Genomic DNA, 21,597 nt, shown 5'->3' with positions numbered 1-21,597 from the left:
GTATATTGGAATAACTAATATTACAAAAAGATAGGGGTCATCATGCTTGTTTCTTTTTTAAATTTTCACATTCTCATCGTAAAATAACACAAAAAAGACAATTGGAACTAATTTGGAAGAATTGGATCTTTATATTTTTCAAATTTATCAAAAGCGTTAGGAGCTCGATAGCTGAATACTGCAATATTACAAAGTATACCTAAACACAAGTGTATTGCTTAAAAGGAAAGAAAGATAAGCTTTCAATTTATTATTTAAACCGACATTACTTCATCCAGTTACCAAATTAGTACCAATCGTGTTGAAAGTAAAATTCTGTACAGTAAAGACTCTAAGTTAAGTGAAAAAATGTGTGACTTAACGGAATTATTTTAATTTTACGAAATTTACCATTCTTACGCCAAACTTTCAGAGATTAAAACGTTTATTTGATGGAATATTTTAACCTTCCAGTATTGTCAGTTTTTTTAAAACTTATGAATATCCTCTAATGCAGCCAGGAGTTCACAATTTGCATACTCTCTAATGGTCTTCCTTTGAGTGTTCTTCAGCAGGTGCCATTGGCATGGCAAGATCCAGGTGGATTGTCACAAGTCAGCTTTAAGTGATAATTGAAAAAGTCCACTGATGTGTTTAAACATTAATCAATCTGGTAAGAACTTGCCTCAGGAATATGGTTCTACAAACTGCTAATAACAAGAAGTGTTGAACATCTGCGAGCAGCACTGCCCTATACATGTTTATTTTTTTCTTTGCGTGCATCCTCTAATATATATGCGCTATATGAAAATTTGGGGGACTTGGAAATTTTTCATCATATAGACAAGGCGATTTCAACATATTTTTAGGGTATCGAGGGGGGTCTGAAAATAAATACGATTACAATTGCGATTCCTCCAGGCCCTCCCCCAACCGTAATTGTGAACGCAGCCTTAATATTTAAATTTGGGTAAGGAAAAATAGCTCTCAAATAATGCTTTTGGTTCCTTACGCCATTCAAGTTTGCATCAGATACGGCTTGTAACCTATGGAACGGCTATAGTAACATGTCATAGATCAAGACCATTCGGTTACGTATATCATGAACTGTGTATCAAAGTATAATTTTCGGTTGAAATGAAGGTGAACAGTTCGTGTTTCGGTCAGGCAGTAACAAGTTCGGTTAAGCAAAGACTTCCGTCAAATACAATTGCCAATGTATATAATTGTGTGTACTACTAGTCCTGTTTCATAAGTCAGGTCCATGACATATGTACCAACATCAGTGATTGGTTCATCTGGTAATTTAAAGTCCATTTGCGTTACGCTGATTGGTGGGACCTCATGCGTTAGGTCCATTACTATGTATTATTCACTTTACAGCTCCCTGATTGGTTAATGTGTAGGTCCGGTCCTCCAGTGTTCACTGCCTCATTATGCAATGTCCCACGTGCTTCCTGGCTACCGCTGAAGTAATACGTTATTCGTGATGTTTACGGATCGGCCGAAAGTTACAACGAAAAATGCCCGACAAACCTTCATGCGTGTCCCTTTAAGCATTACAGGCATGTGGCTCGTTGTTTTCCAATTGTTGGTTACGTACAAAGTTCACGCTTTTCATTTTCATTTTGATTTGACGGGGGCATTGGCCGCATCGACAACAGTGAGGCCTGTGAATGACAAGAGGAAACAATAGAGCTTCAAGGGAAACACATGGGGTCATAGTTTTCTCGAGGGTCTATGATGGGGTTCATTGTATAATTCCGTAAGCCGTTTATCATGTTCCAAAGATCGAAAATGGTGACCGTGTGAGAACAGTTGTTCGCAGTCAACTGACTGCAGCTGGTGCCAGCCGTCATAGATTCTTGTGGGTCAGTCCTACCGGTCGTAACCTACATATACCGATCTTTGGACAGACATGTATGAATATCTTTCTCACAAACTCTTGGAGAAATACAAAATTGACTTGATCAAAATCAGAAAACAATGGAAATAAAATATATCTATAATCTGGGCACCATTCATCCTCTAGGAATTAACAAAAACGATTGGTAGTTAATTTCGACGACTGCTAAAGGGCCCCACCATTAATCTGAACATATAGGAAGCCCAATTTTCCTTTTTCTTTCTTCACTGTCACAGCTCAAACCGAACTATGAAAGCCCATAAGGGACATTTTTTGTGAGAAAAGAAAATTATTATCTCGTGCGTATGAGATACTATCTTGTGAGCACGTGAAAGTATCTGGTGCGCATCAGATAGTATCTCGTGCGCACCAGATACTTTCTCGTGGCCACGAGATAGTTTCTCGTGCGCACGTGATAGTATCTCGTGCGCACCAGATACTTTCTCGTGGTCACGAGATACTATCTGGTGCGCACCAGATAGTATCTCGTGCGCACTAGAAACTAACTATCTCGTGCTTATATAAGCTATATAAGCTATATAAGCTATATAAGCTTATATATATAATCTTATATATAAGCTTATATATATATATATATATATATAATATATATATATATATATATATATATATATATATATATATATATATCTTTAAAATTTCTACCTACGTATAGTACTATATATCAAATTCGGCCGATCCTTGAACATCACGAATAACGTATTACTTCAGCGGTAGCCAGGAAGCACGTGGAACATTGCATATTGAGGCAGTGAATACTTGAGGACCGGACTTACACATTAACCAATCAGGAAGCTGTAAATTGTATAATACATAATAATGAGACCTAACACATGAGGCCCCTTCAATGATTGCTCCGAAAGTGGACCTTAGAGAAGCGGATTAACCAATCAGAGAATGCAGTACATGTGTGCAGGACGTGTAATGTAGGTCATTTCGAAACAGGACTACAGCATCCTCCTATCGTAAAGATGATGCTGATTCTATCATAGTAAATTTCTTCACTATCGACACTGTAATTGAATCATATTGACAGTTTTGCCATTATTACTCCCATTTGAATCGGTACTCATTAATCCTCTTGTTTGTTAACCGGACTTAAACTTAGCAGTTTTAAACATAGAAAATAATATCAGGCCTTTAAGATATCACACCCACTATGATGTTGTTGACTATCAAGTTACCTGATGTTTAAAATACTGATAGTAAACTTTTGAGTCAAAGCCACTTTTAATTTGAACTGACGATATAGTTACTAAACTTACCAAGCATAGGAGGCTACATGTACCTAGAGAAGGCACGGTACACTCTGCATGGAGCCTTCACTGTAAGTTGTCTGTTACAGATTCTCTGCGGAGCGTGGCACGATGGTGAACACCACAGGTTCTCGTAACGGTGCTTGGATAGTCGTTCGAGGCGACCGGCCGCAGGTCGCCGTTTACTTGGAAAATAGAACTCAAGTAAACGGCTACCTACGGCCGGTCGCCTCGAACGACTATCCAAGCAACGTTACGAGAACCTGTGGTGAACACAAAGGTATCCTTGACATGTATCAGGTTCATTATCATGACTTAGTATTTTGACAAGTCCTACAAATGTACATTGGGCAGCGCTGTAAACTGTAATTGACTGGAGGGTGACAGCGGGTCATAATTAAGCATTTCACTGTGCACTGGCAGGTAAAGAATCGAAAGGTTATCAAAGCAAAACAACACGGTAATTCATTGTTGGTCACTGTATAGATATTAAACTTTTTTATATTTACCTGATTACCAGTCATCCTATTTCATGGCAGTCGAGATTTTCACGTTACTAATTTATCAGTCAATTTTCGGTCTTGAATATATATGTATGTCAACTATATTTAGTTCACCTCGCAAAGCACTGAGATTTGGCATTAAGGCGGTATGCAACTCAAAAGTGAAAGAATTAAATTTTTTTCTCAAAAATACTCAAAGAATATTTCAACCATTCTCTTTCTAAATCAAGAAATAAAAATTTGGGTCACCGTGCAAAATGTGGTACTAGAGAAACAATTAACCAAGATTTTCGGATATTTGAAATTCAAAATGGCCGCAATTCTTATGTTATATCTATGGAGAAAAATAATATTTTCCTTTTTTCGAAAACTGAGACGGTAAAATATTTTCCTACACCAGGAGCTTTAAAATGAACCACCACAAGTGGTAGATCATAACAAACGAATTGTAAAAGTTTGAGAGTCCGAATGTCTGTCCGGGAAACGCATTCCACCTTAATACGGCAATGCTTTCAAGTTGTATTTATTCTTCACAAAACACTCAAAGTTACAACGTAGAAACTGGGATATGGTTGCTCTCAAAGTTATCGCTATACCGACCTTTGATTGTGCAATAATGTTATTTATTTATTTAGTTATTTATTAATTTATTTATTCATTCTGACATCCAACAGGCATAGCCCAATAACTGGATGCAAACAGAGAAAAATTAAAACATGAAAAAGACAAATTACAATATGCAGATACTAATTTTAAAAAAAGGCACTAAACAAGTAACAACAGAGACTGACAAACACCAAAAACTCTCGATAGTAAAATGACTATCAGCAAGAGATAATAAAACTGATGTCACTTGGGTTTAAAAGCACTAAGACTGGTAAACAAATCAATATCAAAACGATAGACACTATTTAAAAGTGACATTGCCCGAGACGAAAAACAATATTTAGACAGGTTAACGCGGTGATTTGGTATCCGGAAAAGGTCAGAAGACCTGAGACGCCTTGGGGGCACAAAGAAAGTGAAGGAGCTATTAATATCTGAAGGAGATATTAATATTTATCTTGCTCAATTATCATTCCCCTAACAGTTAAAGAGGCACCCCGGTTGACATTTGGTACTTGGGTTATGTTAGTTCAAGCCCGTGTTGCTGTAACTCTTGAAATTTGTCGGCCTGAAAAAGGCTTTGGTTTTATTCTGGTTTTCTTTAATTCTATAGATTTAAAGGATATAGTCTTTTACCACTGAAAAATTGGACAAGTAAATTTAATTTTAACCGTTATTTTGATTTCCCGCCATTTTTAAAAATTTGTGATATTGCAAAGAAAACATAGCACATGGTTCCCAAGTGGAAAACGTTAAGCACTATGCATTATATTGGACTGCTCTGTTGTTTCTGTGAAGATTCCGGTGCATATATGCACGGCGTAGTGTGTATTTGCACGAGGGCGCCATTTTATGTTTGAGCAAACATTTATTATTTATCTTGCTCAAAATTGCACATGCAGTTCCAGTGGACAGTTCATTCAACCTGTATAAATACCCCTCAAGGAGTACATTCCCATGAATTTGTTTTAGTTTGGAATTAAAATCACAAAAATAATGCGAAACAGATACAGCTATCGGGCCTTTCATTGCTCTCCTTTAAAAGATGTGTCAAGCTAATTTATAAACACTGACATGTCGTTCAATTATTAAAAACTGCCCGAGGTCTAGAATGGTCGAGTCGGTTGTTATGGCTACGAGCTCATAAATACAATACACTCACTATCGAAACTAGAATAGAATATCTCATGTTTATAGTTTTTTGCAGTCATCATATCATTTACTACACCTCTAGTCTGAAATTTTCGTTAAACAGATCATGCCGTGAAGGTATGACAAGAACAGATATGGTAGCCCTTCATGAAAACCTAGAAACTATGAGGCAGAATTTCTCGTTACTGCAAACCACACGTGAGAGTGCATAGAGAACTAATGCAAAAATACCCGAACAATGTGGAATGCATCGAGGTTCACACCGTTTTGTCGCTTGAACACATGGAACACACGCACTTTGCAAATCAATCTAATAGATGCAAAAAAAGACACAAAATGTTAGTTTCATTTTATGCTGCCTTGTTTAATATGCCATTCGCAAACGCATGAAAGCTACACTGCATTTAAGCAATACCGAAGCCACGAACATTTCACAGTAAGTGTTTGAGTATAAATCAGGTCTACATTGTATCCAAAATAGTGTATGTTCTATGGTTGACAACGACAAACAAATCATGATAAAGTTCAAGGAAAACAATCTTAATTCTTGAAATTATAATATTTCTGGGTAATAGCAAAGGGTATTCAAAGAATAGGGTTCTCACGGATAATATGGTAATTGTAAACAACAGAGAGAAAATATAAACTTAACGACGAGAACAGTATCGGAAACGAGAAATATCAAAGATATTGTGGCAAAGGTAACTGCATTCAACATTATAATGTATTGTCTTTATCAAGAAAATAAAGGAATTGGTTATGCTGATTTCATCGCCTGTGCGTGTTATATGAATATGCCGTTCTTCCTAATTTATTTTATTTTATTTTATTTTATTTTATTTTATTTTATTTTATTTTATTTTATTTTATTTTATTTTATTTGCTCATCAACAGCGCCATCAGGCAGCCACGTACAGACGAGAAAATAAATAAGGATAAAATACACTAAATTTTAAACAAACAAAAAATTACTCAAATCAAACATTGACAAAAACAAATTAACATGTCTTTTAAAAGTCGAATGAGACTCTTCAAAAATATCGACATCGCAAACCTTATCAATCAGATCATTAAAAAGTTACGTATGTCCGATCAAGCCATTTTAACATCAACTCTACAGTAAGGGATGTGTAATAGAGGTATATGTCTAGCAGAGTATCTAGGTACGCATAGGCCATAAAAAACCTGTACAATCTGTAGAGTCATAAGAAGATAAGAGGCATTTACGCACAAACATACAATCAAATAGTTTCCTACTCAAGAACAAACTAAAAAAGGTTGAATTTTAAATAAATTACAGAGTAATTTTAGTCACAATTACACCAAGATGAGAGTCACTTTGACATCCCTGCGTATGATGTAAATATCTAAGAAAACGTTTCTGAATTGACTCAATATGTAGCTATATATGTATTATTTCTGATTTCATAAAATGATCTGGTGTTAATTCCTTTGTGCTGTCGTCTTTAAGCTTCGTTTCTCTACTGGATCGTGGACCGATTTGCTCGTTATCAGCTGCTGTCCCTGCACCATTATTGTCATGCCTCCATGCCATTTTCTAATTGAAATTAAATTAAAATTGAGCTTCCTTCATACTGACAATTACTTTTTTACAGGATTTTTCTCTCATATTTCGAACACATTGTGGTGGCTTAAAATGTATCACGGTGCGAAACGCAATTATCATTTGTGTAGCTATAATACGCAAAACTTGCTGACAACGAAAAAGACTTGTGTTTCTTTTATTTACAAACCACATCCACAAAGCCGCCATCAATGGAATGTTATCAGCATGAACCCACTAGTACTCCCTGATGTGAATCTACGTATTTGTACATAAGTAACGAGCCTGAGTAAATGATTCGTTAAATACTCACCGGGGCGCCGAGCTTGCTCACGAATCCGAATCGCTGTTGTACGATTGGGATGGACATGGTAATGCCATCATCACAGCGAGTTCCCTGCAAGTTCAAGTGAAATAACAAATTAATATTAACGCGACAACTTTCCTCAACATAGGAAAATAAAGTGCAATGTATCTTAACGTGGTAAAATACACGGACGTTATCTTGAGTTTGGCACATCCTCTAAAGAAAGAAAATTGCATACAGATCTAAAAGCAAAGCAAGCATTTTCAAATAAAAATCAAAGAAAGAAATTATGTACTTGGCCTTTTTCTTCCTTCCGCTCTGTGACTGGCATGTCCGCTAGTTCTATGAACTGAGTTTTATCCTCATTTTCATCATGTTCGTCCTTGGCCACAGATTCAGCTTTTCCAACCTCACTATCAGTTACATTATCATTGACATCATTGACTCAACAATAGAGAGTTGAGAAACAGGATGATTGGTAGTGGGTCAACGTCTTCTGTGGTGTCGCTTGTTTCGTCGAAATGTGGTTGCTTCGGTTCGTATGTAATGTCACATGGTGAAGGGCTGTAATGAAGGAAAGAAGGCTTTCTATTGGATGTAAGAGTATTGATAGCAGAACTAAACGTGGCTTGCTTATCTATCTAATTATCTATGTATCGTTTTATTTGTCTGTCTCTCTACCCACTCCCTCACTACCAAGACCTTCCTACCTATACCTAGCTACCTACGTGGCTACCTATCTATTTATCTATTGCCCCTTTGTCTGAATGCATGTATGACAATACCCCATGCCAATAAATCCTATGCCTGTAAATGTGTGCTCGTGCTTAGAGTTTATTATATGTCCATGTGACAGTGAGTAGCAGCACATACTTAAACAGTCACTTACGCAACAATGTTCATCTTTTCCTTCTGTCGGTTCAGTCGTCGCCAAGCTATTACCGTTCCCAATATCACCAACACTGCTCCTCCACAAATTGACACGATTATTGCAGTGTACGAGGCAGACGTGATTTCACCGCAGGGCCAGTCTTTGTTTTCACAATGACAAGAATGGGCATCGAACTATCAATTAAACAGACAGGGCCTAATCAAATTAATGTCGTTCATCAAATGCTTCCCATTTCGTTCTTTGTAGATTTCGCATTTTTTATCAAAATGTTAGTAATTTGTCTAAGCACAACAACAATTGACTGGAATTACTGTCAAAACTTCACTCTGATAAAAATAAAAAAGTTCATATTCAAGTCACAAAGAAATTGCCTTACCATATCGACACATGTGAAATTATATGGACACGGGTTTGGTTGACATTTGTTAGATTTGGTTTCACAAAATTCTCCAATGAATCCATGTTGACATATACATGAGTAACCATCGAAACCATTGGAGCGTTCTTTACTCAAGCAGTCAGGATCGGATTGAGGCCCTCTACATGACCCTCCGTTCAAACAGGGATTGGCGAGGACGTACACACTGACCACAGCTACTTCGGAATGGGCACCCTCCTGATCGACAGCATTGATTTTGAAAGAGTCCTCCCCTATGTATTCAACCTGTGGCACGTAACGTACGGCGGTGAAAACCCAGGCTAGTCTGTCACGATGATGTGGAGTGACAAGTCCACAGGGATGTACAACAACAGCTGTTTCGGGTGTCTTTATCGTCAGGTGATCTTCAGTGATATTTGCGAGATCCGAACATTCTGCATCAATGAAGTGATTTTTCTATGTTTGGTTTCATGTTCAAGTTGTTCCATGGCTTGGCGGATCAAAGAGTAATGTTAATTGATCAGTAGTATCTGGGTCGAAGGCCCCGACAACTGACTCAAGTCCTCGGTAGCTGTGATCATCTGTGCTTCGTTGCTCGATGGTAAACATCACTTTCAAGTCGCCGCCATGAAGTGCACTTTTGTGATCGACTGAAAGGACAAGTTTTGGGTTATCGTTCTGGCCTCGAACATCGACACTTAAAACCTTTGTTGTTGACAGTGCCTCGAAGTCGTCGTATCTCTCTTCAACAGCAGACACTGTGATATCATGGATTCCGTAACAGTCAAGACATGGTGTGTACCTGAAATCACCTTCCTTTGAAACTTTTACTTCTTCACCCGTTTCTGGAGAATTGGGTTCCACAGAAAATGTGACATTATCTCCGTCATCGTCGGTGTAGGTGAGGCGATATCTCAAGGTTCCGCCGTCCTCCAACATCCATAGTTTGCTTGCCGATGTTATCCTGGGTGGGGAGTTTACAAACGGTCCAACTATGGCCTGTGTGAATTGATTGGGTCCAGAAAACATTCCGTCCTCCAAACTTCTCGATTCCGAAGTGTGGAAGTGTCCACTTTAGTTGAGCACAACTGTAAGAAGCAGTGACGTAAGTCTCACAATTCAGTAACATTTGTGATTAAAATTGCCCTTTTAATGTGAAAATCACAAATAATGCCAAAGGCGAAATATTCTGCGATCTAATTCATATAAAATAACCAAGTAATCCAATAAAATTCCTAAATAATAATCATCATCGTAAAGTTTCCGAGCTCTTTATACGACAATAAATGATGTTAACTCATAACTATGACATTTCAAGATTTCGTCAACGACTCTATTTCACATAAGAAATCTTAGAATTGCCGCTGAGATGTATGCAGATCTTGAACTCTGATTTATACTTGACGCTCAATATACCGTCGTTCCAATCATACTTGTATTCTCCGAAAGTGTCTTTGCACGTATGACTTGCATCTTTCCATTGTTGGGTATCTAAGAAAAACAAAAATACACAAATAGAGAACAGGGCCATATTTTTGTCATTAAGCATTGCTACCGAACTGAAGTTCATATTGCTATAAATAATCGCAATAAAGCATCATATCTTTGACATATGCCTAAGGCTCCGTCCATAAAAATGGTTGGGGGGGGGGGGGGCTGGAGGAATACAGGGGAATTCAAAAATTGTGGGAGTAGTAGAGGGGGGACTTGAAAATTTTGCTTTGCCTGTAGGGGGGGGGGGCTTGAACATTTTTTGGTTCCCTTTTGTTTTACATTTTCCAATTCCAAGTTTTTGCAGGTAATTCAATGAAAATGAATACCATTTATATGTCATCTAATTGTTGTAATAAGAGTAATCATTAACAAAATCTAGAACCATTTTGTCTCATTTCATGACTTTTATCTCGAAAAAATCTAAATATGTGTGATTTGTCATAAAAAACAAATGAGTCTAGTAACAGGGCATAAGCTGCAAGTAATGATGCTTTTTGCAATTTCTATATAATACATCAATATCAGTTTCTTGCTGTCTGCCTACAGCATAATCAAACACACAATATTAGTTTGTCGACAAAGCCTGTATACATAATATTGCATTAGACGATAATTTAATCAGTGACAGTCAGTTGTCAGTGATACAAATGAATGGTACACATACACAGGCTGTGATGGCTATCTGAATACTGGACAGTTCAACATGCTGTCGGGTGTAGAACAAGAACGCAATTGTATAAACTGAACAAAATATTGTAAAAATTAGCAAAGTTAATACAGCTACTGCCTACGGGCAGTGTCACTATCAGATACTGCCCTGCTACTGTAGTGTCACTGTCACTGCATACCTGAGCAGTGATAGAGATAGCTCTAACTCTGATGTACATGGTAGTTGAAGGATGTTTGTGTCAAATGACGGTTCATGACAGTGAAACATACTTGTACACAAGATTAGGCCAGAGAGCAACACATGGAAGACCAGGAGACTTTCTGGCATATCAGAATAATATTAAAGACAAAAAGATGGGGTCACCATGTTCAATTTTCTAAATTTTCATATTCACGTAATAAAATAATACAAAGTAAAACTTCTAACAGTAAAGAGTAAATGAAAAAATATGTTACTAAATGGAATTATTTATTTTTTAAACCAAATTTTTCATTATTACAACCAAATTTCAGAGATTAAAACATTTATTTGATGGAATATTTCAACCTTACAATATTGTCAATTTTGAGTAGCATCTAATTCATATGTGTCTTGTACTTTTGAAACAAATTTTTGATGGGTCACTGTGCTCAGTTTTTTACAATATGGCAATTAGCCAGAATTCACAATTTGCATACTCTCTCATGATCATCATTTTGTGTGCTCTTCGGCAGGAGCAATTGACCTGGCCAGATTTGGATTAACTTAAGTTGGCTTAGACTGATAAATCCAAAAAGTTCACTGATGCGTTTAAAAATGAATCAATTTAAGAACTTGCCTTAGAAATATGACTTTACAAAGTACTAATAACAGGTAATGTTGAACATCTACGAGTGGAATGGCGCAGTACGTGTTTATTTTGTCTCCGTGCAAATCCTTTACAAATATGCGTGCTTGTGATAGTAGGGGGGACTTGAAAAAAATGATCATATAGATGGGGCATTTGAAAATATTTTAGGGTATTGAGGGGGGATCTGAAAAAAATAGATTTCAATCGCGATTCCTTCACCCCCCCTCGTTATTTGTGAACGCAGCCTAACAAAGAATCTCACCAGTTTGCCAGAACAGTAGGTGTGGTTCCCCTTCGATGTCGTCGCTGTGGAATATGGATACGTTGAATCCTACCGTTATGTCCATAGGTTCCTTCAAAGGTACACTCCCAACAGTAGCTATGTAGAACGTCGGACCGATAATGTTTTTAATTCTGGAAGTATGAAATGATGGCGTTTGTAAACGACCGCTCTTTAAACAGTTCCTTTTATAAGCATTATACAGACTTTGTTGAGTATATCGGAGCTTGCAAAATAAAAAAAATAGCTTACACACTCAATGTTTTTTAAGAGCTTACCTCTTCCTCAAGAACCTGTCCGTTTCATCCATTGTTTTTTCAGGGTTAACAACAAACGGTTTAAAGTCAACTGATGCATCCGAAGCATATTCAGCATTAACATCGTTGTCTGTCAACACCCCTGCGGTTAAAGCTATTTTAGCCTCACCTGTCGAATAGATGAATAGGATATTCAAGGACATAGTGTACCCCATGGACCGTGAAAGTACGTGTTAAGGCTTTGCTATGGACATAAAATCTTCCAATGCCACTCAACTCATCAATTCGTATTAATAGCTCCCCACAAAATGGCAACAGGCTCACTTCTTATCCGTTTATCCATCTTCTTACATAATTGGACATAAGTCACTCTAAAGTGAAAACGAGGATATATGGGGACAAAAAAGCTGTACCTTGCTGCGTCGGAGATAAAACGTTTAGACACGTCGCCTTGAGACCCTGTTTCATGGTTGACTAATGTCATCTCAATTCGTGAATCGTTGCCTGGTTTTCCGATGATGTCGTCAGATCCTAGTGATAAAGTATTCACAATAACTAATATCGCTTCCTATGTGCACGCCACGGAGGGACTAGATTATGTTTTGCTAGCATACAAATATGCTAAATTATCTTAAATACTAAGGTTCGTAACAAATGTGTTGACCTAATACGTTTGATTTTACCCTATGTTCTACACATTACAATAAAAAACTAAATTTACACAGAAAAGACAAAATATTAATGACTGTTTAGTAGTTTCATTGCCTCTAGAACTGTAGCAAATGGGAAACTTTGGCAAGACCGTATAGTCGGTAAACTTCAATACCTGTCTATTGTGGTCTACTTGTGCTAAGTAACGTTATAAATGTCAGAAAATTATCCAATTCTTAATTTGGTTTCTACTGAAGACAATATTGTCAGCATACTGTAAGGTTTAAGAAACCCTTCGTAATGGTGATATCCCTTGGATGCAGGACGGATGCGCTCGTTATGTTTCCCAAATAATAGAATTGGTAGACAATGACTGCGTTTACAAAGTCAACGGCGAAAAACAAAATCAATCAATGTATAAACTGATAAAAGTACTTCATAACTTGACTTGTTTCTTACTTGTAATCGTCGTCGTCGACACCGCCATCTTCTGACACAAGTGACCTTTATTACAAACAGTAATCTTTGATACCAAGGTTCTGAAAAGGCAAGGAATATTAACTTTGGCTGGTTTAATGCAAGCTCCCAATATAGACAGAACAAGTCTAAGGGTACAAGATGAACCTGAATTTTTTTATTCATGTGTTCAAATGATACCTACCTTCCCGGTCCATATGAAAACGACTCTGATACACGACATCATCTCCTTCTCCATCTTCAGACAAAGTTCTGACATCTGAAAGATTTGCAATCTTTTCACCACCGATGTGTATTGCCCCATTCCTGATTTCGACAGTGCCTGATTCGTTGTAGCCTACTTGAAACATTGGGAACACGTCGTCGTTATCTTCAGTACTACCGATCGAAAAATCTGTGCACAAAACATTATGATGAGGATACTGTTTATTATTGCTGTGCACCACAAAAATAATAAGTAAGAGATTAATATACGTGCATGCTTTCGTTATCTGCAAAATATCATTACTTTAGGGACGCACAAAAGACAACTGTTCTATCTGGACAAACCCTATTGACTGAGTACCCGTGCGAAAGATATTACAAATGTAAGACTAACGGTGTATTCACTGCAATTATGTAATTTATGAGTTAAACAAGGACTACTGGTATAACAGTAAAGAAAATCAAATCAGTGCACGTGACGCAAACTCCTGAATATACGATTATTTCAACAGTTACTAGCTTGCACAACTTGTATCTCCATGGTATTCTGTAACGATAACCTATGATACTGAATGTGTCAGTGAAGACTCGGAGTTGTGAGGGACTAAGCATGTGTGGCATTTTGGTCTCCTTTGGTTGCGGTCATGTTACTGTTACACCTAATTCATTGAGAGTTTGGAAACCAGAATGCCAATGATGTGTTTCAGAATAATTGCTATGGAAACAAGAAAATAAATCTCTTGTTTGTTTTGAGGGCTATATATTCTTGCCCTTTAAAAATTGAAAAGTTTAACGGTAAGAGAACGCAAAGTTTATAGCTTAACACATTGCCTGAAGCTGTTAACAAATACCAAGTATGAAACATCATTGGGGCATTTTATTAAGTGCTCTACATATCAGAGAAAGTTACCGAAAACAATATTCTAATTTTAGGTAATTGAATACACACGATGTAATTGCGTATTTATATTTACAGTAGGCTTCGATTGAGTCATCGTCAACTTCATCCCAGGTCAGCCCTGTTGTGGACTGATCACCGCAAAGACCGGAAGCTGGCATGTCACTATTACCACAACGTATGGTAATGTTGCTATGCGAAACATCAGGAGGTGTAAGAATTAGGGTAACACCTGGTGAAAATAGAAGAGTTGATAGCAGAGACGTCACACATTGAGTAAAATTTGCACCATCATTATAGTTGCATTTATTACCCTTCCATTCCAATGATACACTGCAGGTCACAATGTCTTAATGTTTTTATTTGATTGAATTAGGTATTGATTTGGTGATTTTAAATTTGAATTCATATTATGATGCGGTTGCATCCCAGTCTTGGTACCACATGAATGTGTTCGTTGAAAGAATGCCAATGGCTCAGACAAGCTGATGAAAGATATATCACGTCACGCAAAGTGAAGTGTTGTTAATTTCTCCGTAACATTCGATTGATTTTTTGTCTGTGTTTACTCCATGCATGCTGCATAACTCATAAGATTATTACACCGGATGAGATGGGCTGTGAAACCATGGCAAACAAAACAAAACAAAACAAAACAAAACACTTACCGGAGGTAATTGCAACCGTACTCAAACCGGCGTTGTTGGTGGCATGAACAGTTACATAGTAAGTTTTCCTATCTTCAAGCGCTCCCTCAAGCTCTTCGTTGTAAACAAAGTTGTCCGGTCCGACTGAAACAAAATCCTGTATGTCTGTGCCGTTAGGGGTCGTACCGATAGCCCATTTGAATTCACATACTAAAAACAGACAAATAATGTAACAGATGAAAACTCTTTAAGAAATAAGCTTGCGTATTAAATATGATGGATCAACATAAGAGATAACACTATTTTCAACCAGTGTATTTCTTGAGTTGGCAATGCATTAATTAATAGGTAACTTCATTGAGCGACATTATGTGATTAACATGTTATTTACATTATCCAGATATCATGCCCATTTACCTGACTTCCAATGTCGTATGCACTCCATCGTACTGCAATGGTCGAGTTACTGCCTTGAAAGGTCACGGGTTCATCTTCTGACCACGCTTTGTCCACGTGATAGAGATAATCAAAGACGGGTGGCGTATCATCGACGTACACACCATCAGACGACGCCACCACGTATCGGCCAGAACCTGTCGTGTCGAAATATTCTGGTTATTTTGATTTATTTCTGTGATTTTGAATGAAATTTTAACGAAGAAAGCGCATCCCGAGTCTTTAATTCTTTAAAAGATACACTGGAGAGAGAAAATGCTTTGTAGGTGTGGTCTGTTGTATTGCCTTAATTTCCAACTTACGAAAGTGTAATATGCAGTAAGAGGTTACCTATACAAAATTGAAAGATAACAGTGTATACAGAAATATCATACCTGTGACAGCCTTGATAGTTATGTAGTATACTGCGGGCACGACTTGAAGCTGACCATCCTCTTCAACAGTTCTGTTGGTACTTAACGTGATGTTGTCTATTCTGACGAGGTGTCGCTTTGCTTCAGTGATTGAACATAGTTCATCACAAGTACCATTGACGCACGGACTATTGCAGGGCATGCATGGACGGCCGACCTGCAAGGTGACGGATAACAGGGAAGGGTACACTGTGAGAACATCACTTTGACAATCTAACGAAACTTTCAAGGACCTTCATTACCAGTTGCAAATATCGAAAATAGTTAGCATTCTCACGCGAGGAAAATCAATCAATCAATCAATCATAAACGACTTATTAATAAAAGAAAGGTCACTCGTGAGTAGTCGGACTAACTTTTAAGAGCTAAGGGCAGTTCAACATTCATAAACGCTCTCATATTTTCTTTAAGTCAGTTTCCACTTTGAAATTTTGATCATCGTGTGCTAAACAAGGAAATGAGTCAACACATATTTTTATTCGCTATTTAATATGCTTCTTCTTTAAATTGTCTTTGAGAGACCTTGAAAGCATCAGTACGAACCTCATAAATGGTATAACATCATCCATCAGTTTTTCTGATCCAATGCCCGCATAGAAGGCTATGATTGGGTTGTCACCACTACGGAAAGGCTCACCAAATCTGCACAGGGCGTCTGATGACGGTGGGAATCTAAACAAAGTGATAAAAAATCGAGGAAAATTTGAAGCGGATAAGTCTGTTACCATATGCTTTTGTGAGTTACTGTTTAGTGATGTGTTATTGCAAGCACTTAGTGATTAGCATATTTCCAAAGCTTAGGAATGTATATTCTGGGGAGTTTAGTCTTTGTTTTTTAAGAAATATACTTAGTCTAGTGTTCTACTGCATTACATCTGCCTACCTGATGTTTCTGAATGAAGCTGTTGTCGTAGGTGGATTAAATACGTCATCAAAACTTGCCACGTTCCCATTTGAATTTCTCACGAACACCGTAAACTGCGTGTTCTCACTGAAGGGTACCAGTCCTGACATATACACCATGGTCCGGCCATCAATGTATAATTCGACCGAAAGTTCCCCCTGTTAACGAAAGAAAAGTTGTAGCAGTTGTCTAATTTCATAATGCAGCCACAGTATTGATATGATACATTTAGGGTTGCAGCAATATTTATATCAAAGATCAAGCACACTCTCCTTGCCATTAGCAACACCTTCGTCAATGAACTAGGTAAATGGAAAACAATTTTTTTCGGAATACTGAGGAAAATGTAGTCCATTAATGCAATTCAAATGACTGAGTGTGAGAATGGTTGGCTATGACAATGTTACACTTTTTGACAGATAAATAGGTAAGTGTACCGCGAGTGTAATGTTTATTCTTGCTAGTACTGAGTGCTGTTGGGTGATATGTAAAGGTAGGTACATGTAGGTAGGTAGGGAGGTAGGTAGGTAGGTAGGGATGTAGGTAGGTATGTAGGTAGATAGGTAGTGAATGTAGGTATGTAGGGAGGTAGGTAGGGAGGTAGATAGGTAGGTACATATAGGGGTGTGCATTTATTTATGTATATATGTATATCTGTATCTTAAAATGGAAGTATTATCTCTTTGGCGGGCCCATGTCAGCTTGATAACACTGACCTTAATAGTAGTGATTTCCATCATGTATGAATGCCAGGACTCTGACGGATCGAAATCCAATTGCTCGATGAAAACATTTTCAGGTTCAGTTGATTCGTTCTGATATCTGAACCACACTGCGATAAAATGTTTGACTTCCCGTCAACTTCAATGGCTGTGACGGAGAATTAAGATAAATGAATGCAAAATATATGTGAATAATAATATTAAAAAATACTGTGCAAACATTATTAAACTGCCATGAACATTGTGGTCTTACTGATTTATTGACGCACCTTTGCTTCGTCAATGACCTGTATTTGTTTATCTATTTTCTATACCGAACACTTGTTATGATATCACAAGAAGTTGGTTATGCAATAATTACAACATGGTTCACATTAAAACAAGCACACTGACGATATGGTTCGCACTTCTACAAACAATAACTATAAGCACAGAATCGTCATACTTTTTAGGCATGTACTCACTGAGTATACTGGCCACCTATTCTATACAAACATTGAAATAATCACTGCACCAAGGACGACAAGAAAATGACATCTTTGCCGCCTTGGAAGAAAAAAAAAATTGTTTTTCATCTTAAAATTGAAGGTAAAATATGTACTGTGTTTCATCATAGTGAGAATGTCGTGCAAAATTCCTTTGGATCTTTGTACAATGCAACTCTACTCTCTCGTTATATATGTCTCCGACAGGTTGTTCATAGGTGTACCTACGTTAACGTGAAATGCGCAATTGAGACAGGTATTCGGACTCTCAACTTTTACAATACTTTTTGGTTTACCTCTTGTAGTGGCTCATTTTACAACTCTATGAATGACTTCATCACTTTACACCTGCTTATTTTTTTCAACCGAAAAGTGAACTTTTCAATATATGAATTAAAACAGGGACGGTGGCAATATTTTAAGAGTCAGTCAACGGTCAACCCTAATTTTTATTCTTGATTATGAAAGAGAATGCGAAAGCTCAAGCATTTACTTTTGAGGCGCATACTGTCTTAACCTTGATATTTAGTTCGCATTTTAGTAAACAGGGCTTCAAATAAAAGAATACCAGTCCTGTGTCAGGCGTTTTACAGTGATATTTCAGATTCGAATTCAAATTCTGACCTGGATGAAGTTGAAATCCCATCGACTGGTGTGACATCAACTTCAAATTAGGGTCTCCCTGGAATGTATCGTCGGGAGGAATTTCATTTTCTATTTCCCACGGTACAGTGGTCGTTGGTGGCGCTTCCAATGTCGTCATTCGGGTTGTTTCAGGAGGGGCGGTACTCGTACGTAATTGATCAAAATATTCCGTACAGTTGCACAGGCACGTACCATCTTCAGGGATACAAGACAACGAGATAAGTAAATATTACTCATGTAACTCACGTAATATGTAATTGATATCGAGAAATCACAGTACTGTTCTAAAACTTGTGTTTGCCATGACTTCACAATGATTTTTACGTTTAACGATTCATTAAGCAGTCCGTGTATTTAAAATTGTTTATTAGTCCTGGCATGTATTTTTAACTAACATATTCGTTTGTGTGCGTGATTGATTTGTAAGCAAGCGTACATGCTGAAATCATAGCTGTGTAGAGTTTTTATGACAAAATTCCAACATTCGACTAGCTCTCTGACTGATTGCTCTTTTAAGGTGGCGATATGACTCGGTGAATTTTGTCCTCTGTCATGTTTTAAGGACAGTCTTGGGTTCGATTCCTAGCAACTGCTTTTAATTTGGCAGATAAAATGATCGTATGTATCGCTTGCAACATGTTAAACCTATTAAGATTTGTCTTACTAAAACATACATGATATGTGTGTTTGGTGGGATCGGGTGTATTGCAAATGTATGTGTGCATTTTATGTGGTTAATTTTGTCATAGTATTATATCATAAAGTTACCTCCATCGAGGGTATTGTTACTGTTACAACAGATCGCACAATCGTCATATTCACGATCATCGTCGAACCATTCCTTTCTGAGAAGTGGCGCGTCATAGTCACCAACAATGCCTGCGGGGCCATCCCAGAATACCACACTAGTGATGGCCGACAAATCACCGGATGCCGCGATGATATCGATCTTCAGGGGTAAAAAGCAAACAAGAATCTGATCGTATTTTTTACAGCACTTTGGTTTTTATGCATTGGATGCTACATGTATATGAACATCCTTCATAATTAGGACATTTAATAAAATGCCTCACTGTAACAAATAGTGCTTACCGAGTATTTCCTCCTTCAGTAACATCCGGGTTTGTCTCATAAATTGCGCCAGAGTTCATTATCCCCCTCGTGACATCACGCGTCATTGTGATTGACAAGTCATTATTTTCGTTCCCAGTGACAACCTGCAAGATTAACGGAACTTAAAATGAACATGCACAATCACAATGGTCAACAAGTGAGAAAGATTTAGTACTTAATCAGTCCTTCAAAATTGGCAGCATGCAATAAATTGTCTCATTTTGCCGACAATGTGACTACTGAAAGAAACATGCACGGGTGTTGTATGCGATGATGAACTAAATAAAACCGTTTGAAGTGTCCTCCAGCTAAAAGTACGCTTTCACGAAACAAGTTTTCAAACTCAGCCACGGCTAAGGTAAAAGACAAATTCATGTACCTGACTAGGTCTGAACAAAATTGTATCATCGTGACCTATGCCCCAGACCTCTTGACTGTTGACAGTGTGCCATCCATTATCTGCAGTGAATGAATCACTTGAGAATTCTCTACTGGGACAGGATCTTCCCTCGGAGGTTGGTAAATGCAAGAAGACACCTGTGGGCAAAATAACATTCAGCACTCATTACGCCGAGTACCTTGGCATATGTTGAACAATTAGGTGACATAGAAAGCAGTGCTTGTCTTTAACTGTCTGTATCTACATTGAGAGCAATGAAATGCAATTGGAAGATTGACCAAGCTATACATTTTACGTAAACAGATTATAGGAATGCAAGTCCAATACACGTTCTCTAATGATCTTTGCCCTTGCGTAATAATAAAAGTGTTAAAGCATTATGTTGCAATATATTAACCTTCGAGGACAGTTGTTATACTTTGGTAGTCTAAGTCGACTTTGAAATCACCGCCATCTTTTATCAACCCTGCTACAGGTTCTTTCAGATCTACGAAGACTGGTCCTGAAACTAACGTTGTGGATAAACCAGCTTTGTTGGTAGCTCGTAGATGCACGTAATACGGTTGGTTTACCTGTAGAGAGGAAATCATGCGTTGAAATCGTGAAGGCAAATTGTGTTTGTCCATTCAAATTCCATTCAGGCCAATGTTACACGCTCGTCTAAGAGTCACCGTGAAATAAAATGTAACATGGCGGCAATGTATTACCATTTAACGTGTTTTAAAACGGCATATTCCTTACTTGCATAACCTGTACTGCTGAACGTACTGAAAACATATTAAAATTTCCATTGCGAAAAGGTATAATTGTGCAGTAAGTCGTTTTTGGCATGACTTTGAGTTAACGAACTTTAATAATGTGACGTGCTCAGGTAATGATACAATCTGTGCGTCATGCATTTTACCTTCAATGCTAAATCTGAGAAAGTATAATCTGTATCGTTAGCAGAGACTTCGATGAACTCTTGAAGAATCTGTTGTTGGACGTTTCCAGCACACGTTATTCCGTCGTAGAGGGCCACTGCATAAGAATCAATGTCACTTTCATCATCGTCGAAGTCACTCCATATCACTGTAAGAATATCTTCACGATTAGTATACATTACCGCCTGCGAGAAGGAATGACATAGAAATCAATTTGTTAATTTTCGTTTAAGAATAACCACATTGAAAGAGGTCAAAAGATCACTATCAAAAGGGAAGGTAATAGCAACGAAACAATCAACCATTTACCTCATTTCCGAATGCTCCTATTTGTACGTTGCCTTTGGTTGGCGGGGTCAAATCTACAGTGAAATCTTCCACAGTCATGGAACATTGGCCGGATTCATCAGTAGCCATGACAACGACGGAGTATGTGTCTTTGTGATTTAGATGCAAGCCTGTCACCTCAACCATGGTATCCTTACCAACGTTAGTCCACGGATAAACATCAAACTCTGATTCGTATGGTGTCTCCTTGCGACTTGCATCAAATTTTGCTGTAAG

The 21,597-nt window shown here is 37.7% G+C and overlaps 2 protein-coding genes across 2 annotated transcripts; both read right to left on the bottom strand.

The window, feature by feature from the left end:
* Positions 1–6,405: 6,405 nt before the first annotated feature.
* Positions 6,406–13,287, bottom strand: LOC139146253 (uncharacterized). The gene is made up of 11 exons (XM_070717659.1): positions 13,206–13,287; positions 12,509–12,626; positions 12,117–12,264; positions 11,821–11,972; positions 9,908–10,056; positions 9,271–9,564; positions 8,563–9,021; positions 8,184–8,359; positions 7,590–7,858; positions 7,301–7,384; positions 6,406–6,981 (listed from the first exon to the last, which is right to left on the bottom strand). Exons 2-9 carry the CDS (start codon positions 12,561–12,563, stop codon positions 7,732–7,734), a joined length of 1,560 nt encoding a protein of 519 aa, XP_070573760.1. The 5' UTR covers positions 12,564–12,626; positions 13,206–13,287; the 3' UTR covers positions 6,406–6,981; positions 7,301–7,384; positions 7,590–7,731.
* A 3,102-nt stretch (positions 13,288–16,389) lies between these two features.
* On the bottom strand, positions 16,390–21,583 carry LOC139146252 (uncharacterized). The gene is made up of 10 exons (XM_070717658.1): positions 21,343–21,583; positions 21,015–21,218; positions 20,508–20,682; positions 20,090–20,247; positions 19,690–19,814; positions 19,366–19,502; positions 18,577–18,792; positions 17,462–17,615; positions 16,725–16,903; positions 16,390–16,513 (listed from the first exon to the last, which is right to left on the bottom strand). The coding sequence occupies exons 1-8, from the start codon at positions 21,505–21,507 to the stop codon at positions 17,482–17,484; spliced, it is 1,314 nt and encodes a 437-aa protein (XP_070573759.1). The 5' UTR covers positions 21,508–21,583; the 3' UTR covers positions 16,390–16,513; positions 16,725–16,903; positions 17,462–17,481.
* Between the last annotated feature and the right edge of the window lie 14 nt (positions 21,584–21,597).

The sequence above is a fragment of the Ptychodera flava genome, chromosome 12 (assembly GCF_041260155.1).
Source record: "Ptychodera flava strain L36383 chromosome 12, AS_Pfla_20210202, whole genome shotgun sequence".
In the NCBI taxonomy this organism is placed as follows: Eukaryota; Metazoa; Hemichordata; class Enteropneusta; family Ptychoderidae; genus Ptychodera; species Ptychodera flava.
Note: the sequence above shows the minus strand (reverse complement) of the source record. Positions and strands in the feature narration are given on the sequence as shown.

What these genes read in the sequence shown, in the direction of transcription:
- LOC139146253 (XM_070717659.1), bottom strand. Translation starts at nt 12,563, where the DNA reads ATGAAACAGGGTCTCAAGGCGACGTGTCTAAACGTTTTATCTCCGACG. An exon ending in GACAGGTTCTTGAGGAAGAG is followed by an intron (nt 11,973 to 12,116) that starts GTAAGCTCTTAA and finishes TCATACTTCCAG; the next exon opens with AATTAAAAACATTATCGGTC. An exon ending in CCTACTGTTCTGGCAAACTG is followed by an intron (nt 10,057 to 11,820) that starts GTGAGATTCTTT and finishes TGTTTTTCTTAG; the next exon opens with ATACCCAACAATGGAAAGAT.
- LOC139146252 (XM_070717658.1), bottom strand. Translation starts at nt 21,507, where the DNA reads ATGGTTGAGGTGACAGGCTTGCATCTAAATCACAAAGACACATACTCC. An exon ending in TATAACAACTGTCCTCGAAG is followed by an intron (nt 20,248 to 20,507) that starts GTTAATATATTG and finishes TTTTGCCCACAG; the next exon opens with GTGTCTTCTTGCATTTACCA. An exon ending in GGGATTTCAACTTCATCCAG is followed by an intron (nt 17,616 to 18,576) that starts GTCAGAATTTGA and finishes TCTCCGTCACAG; the next exon opens with CCATTGAAGTTGACGGGAAG.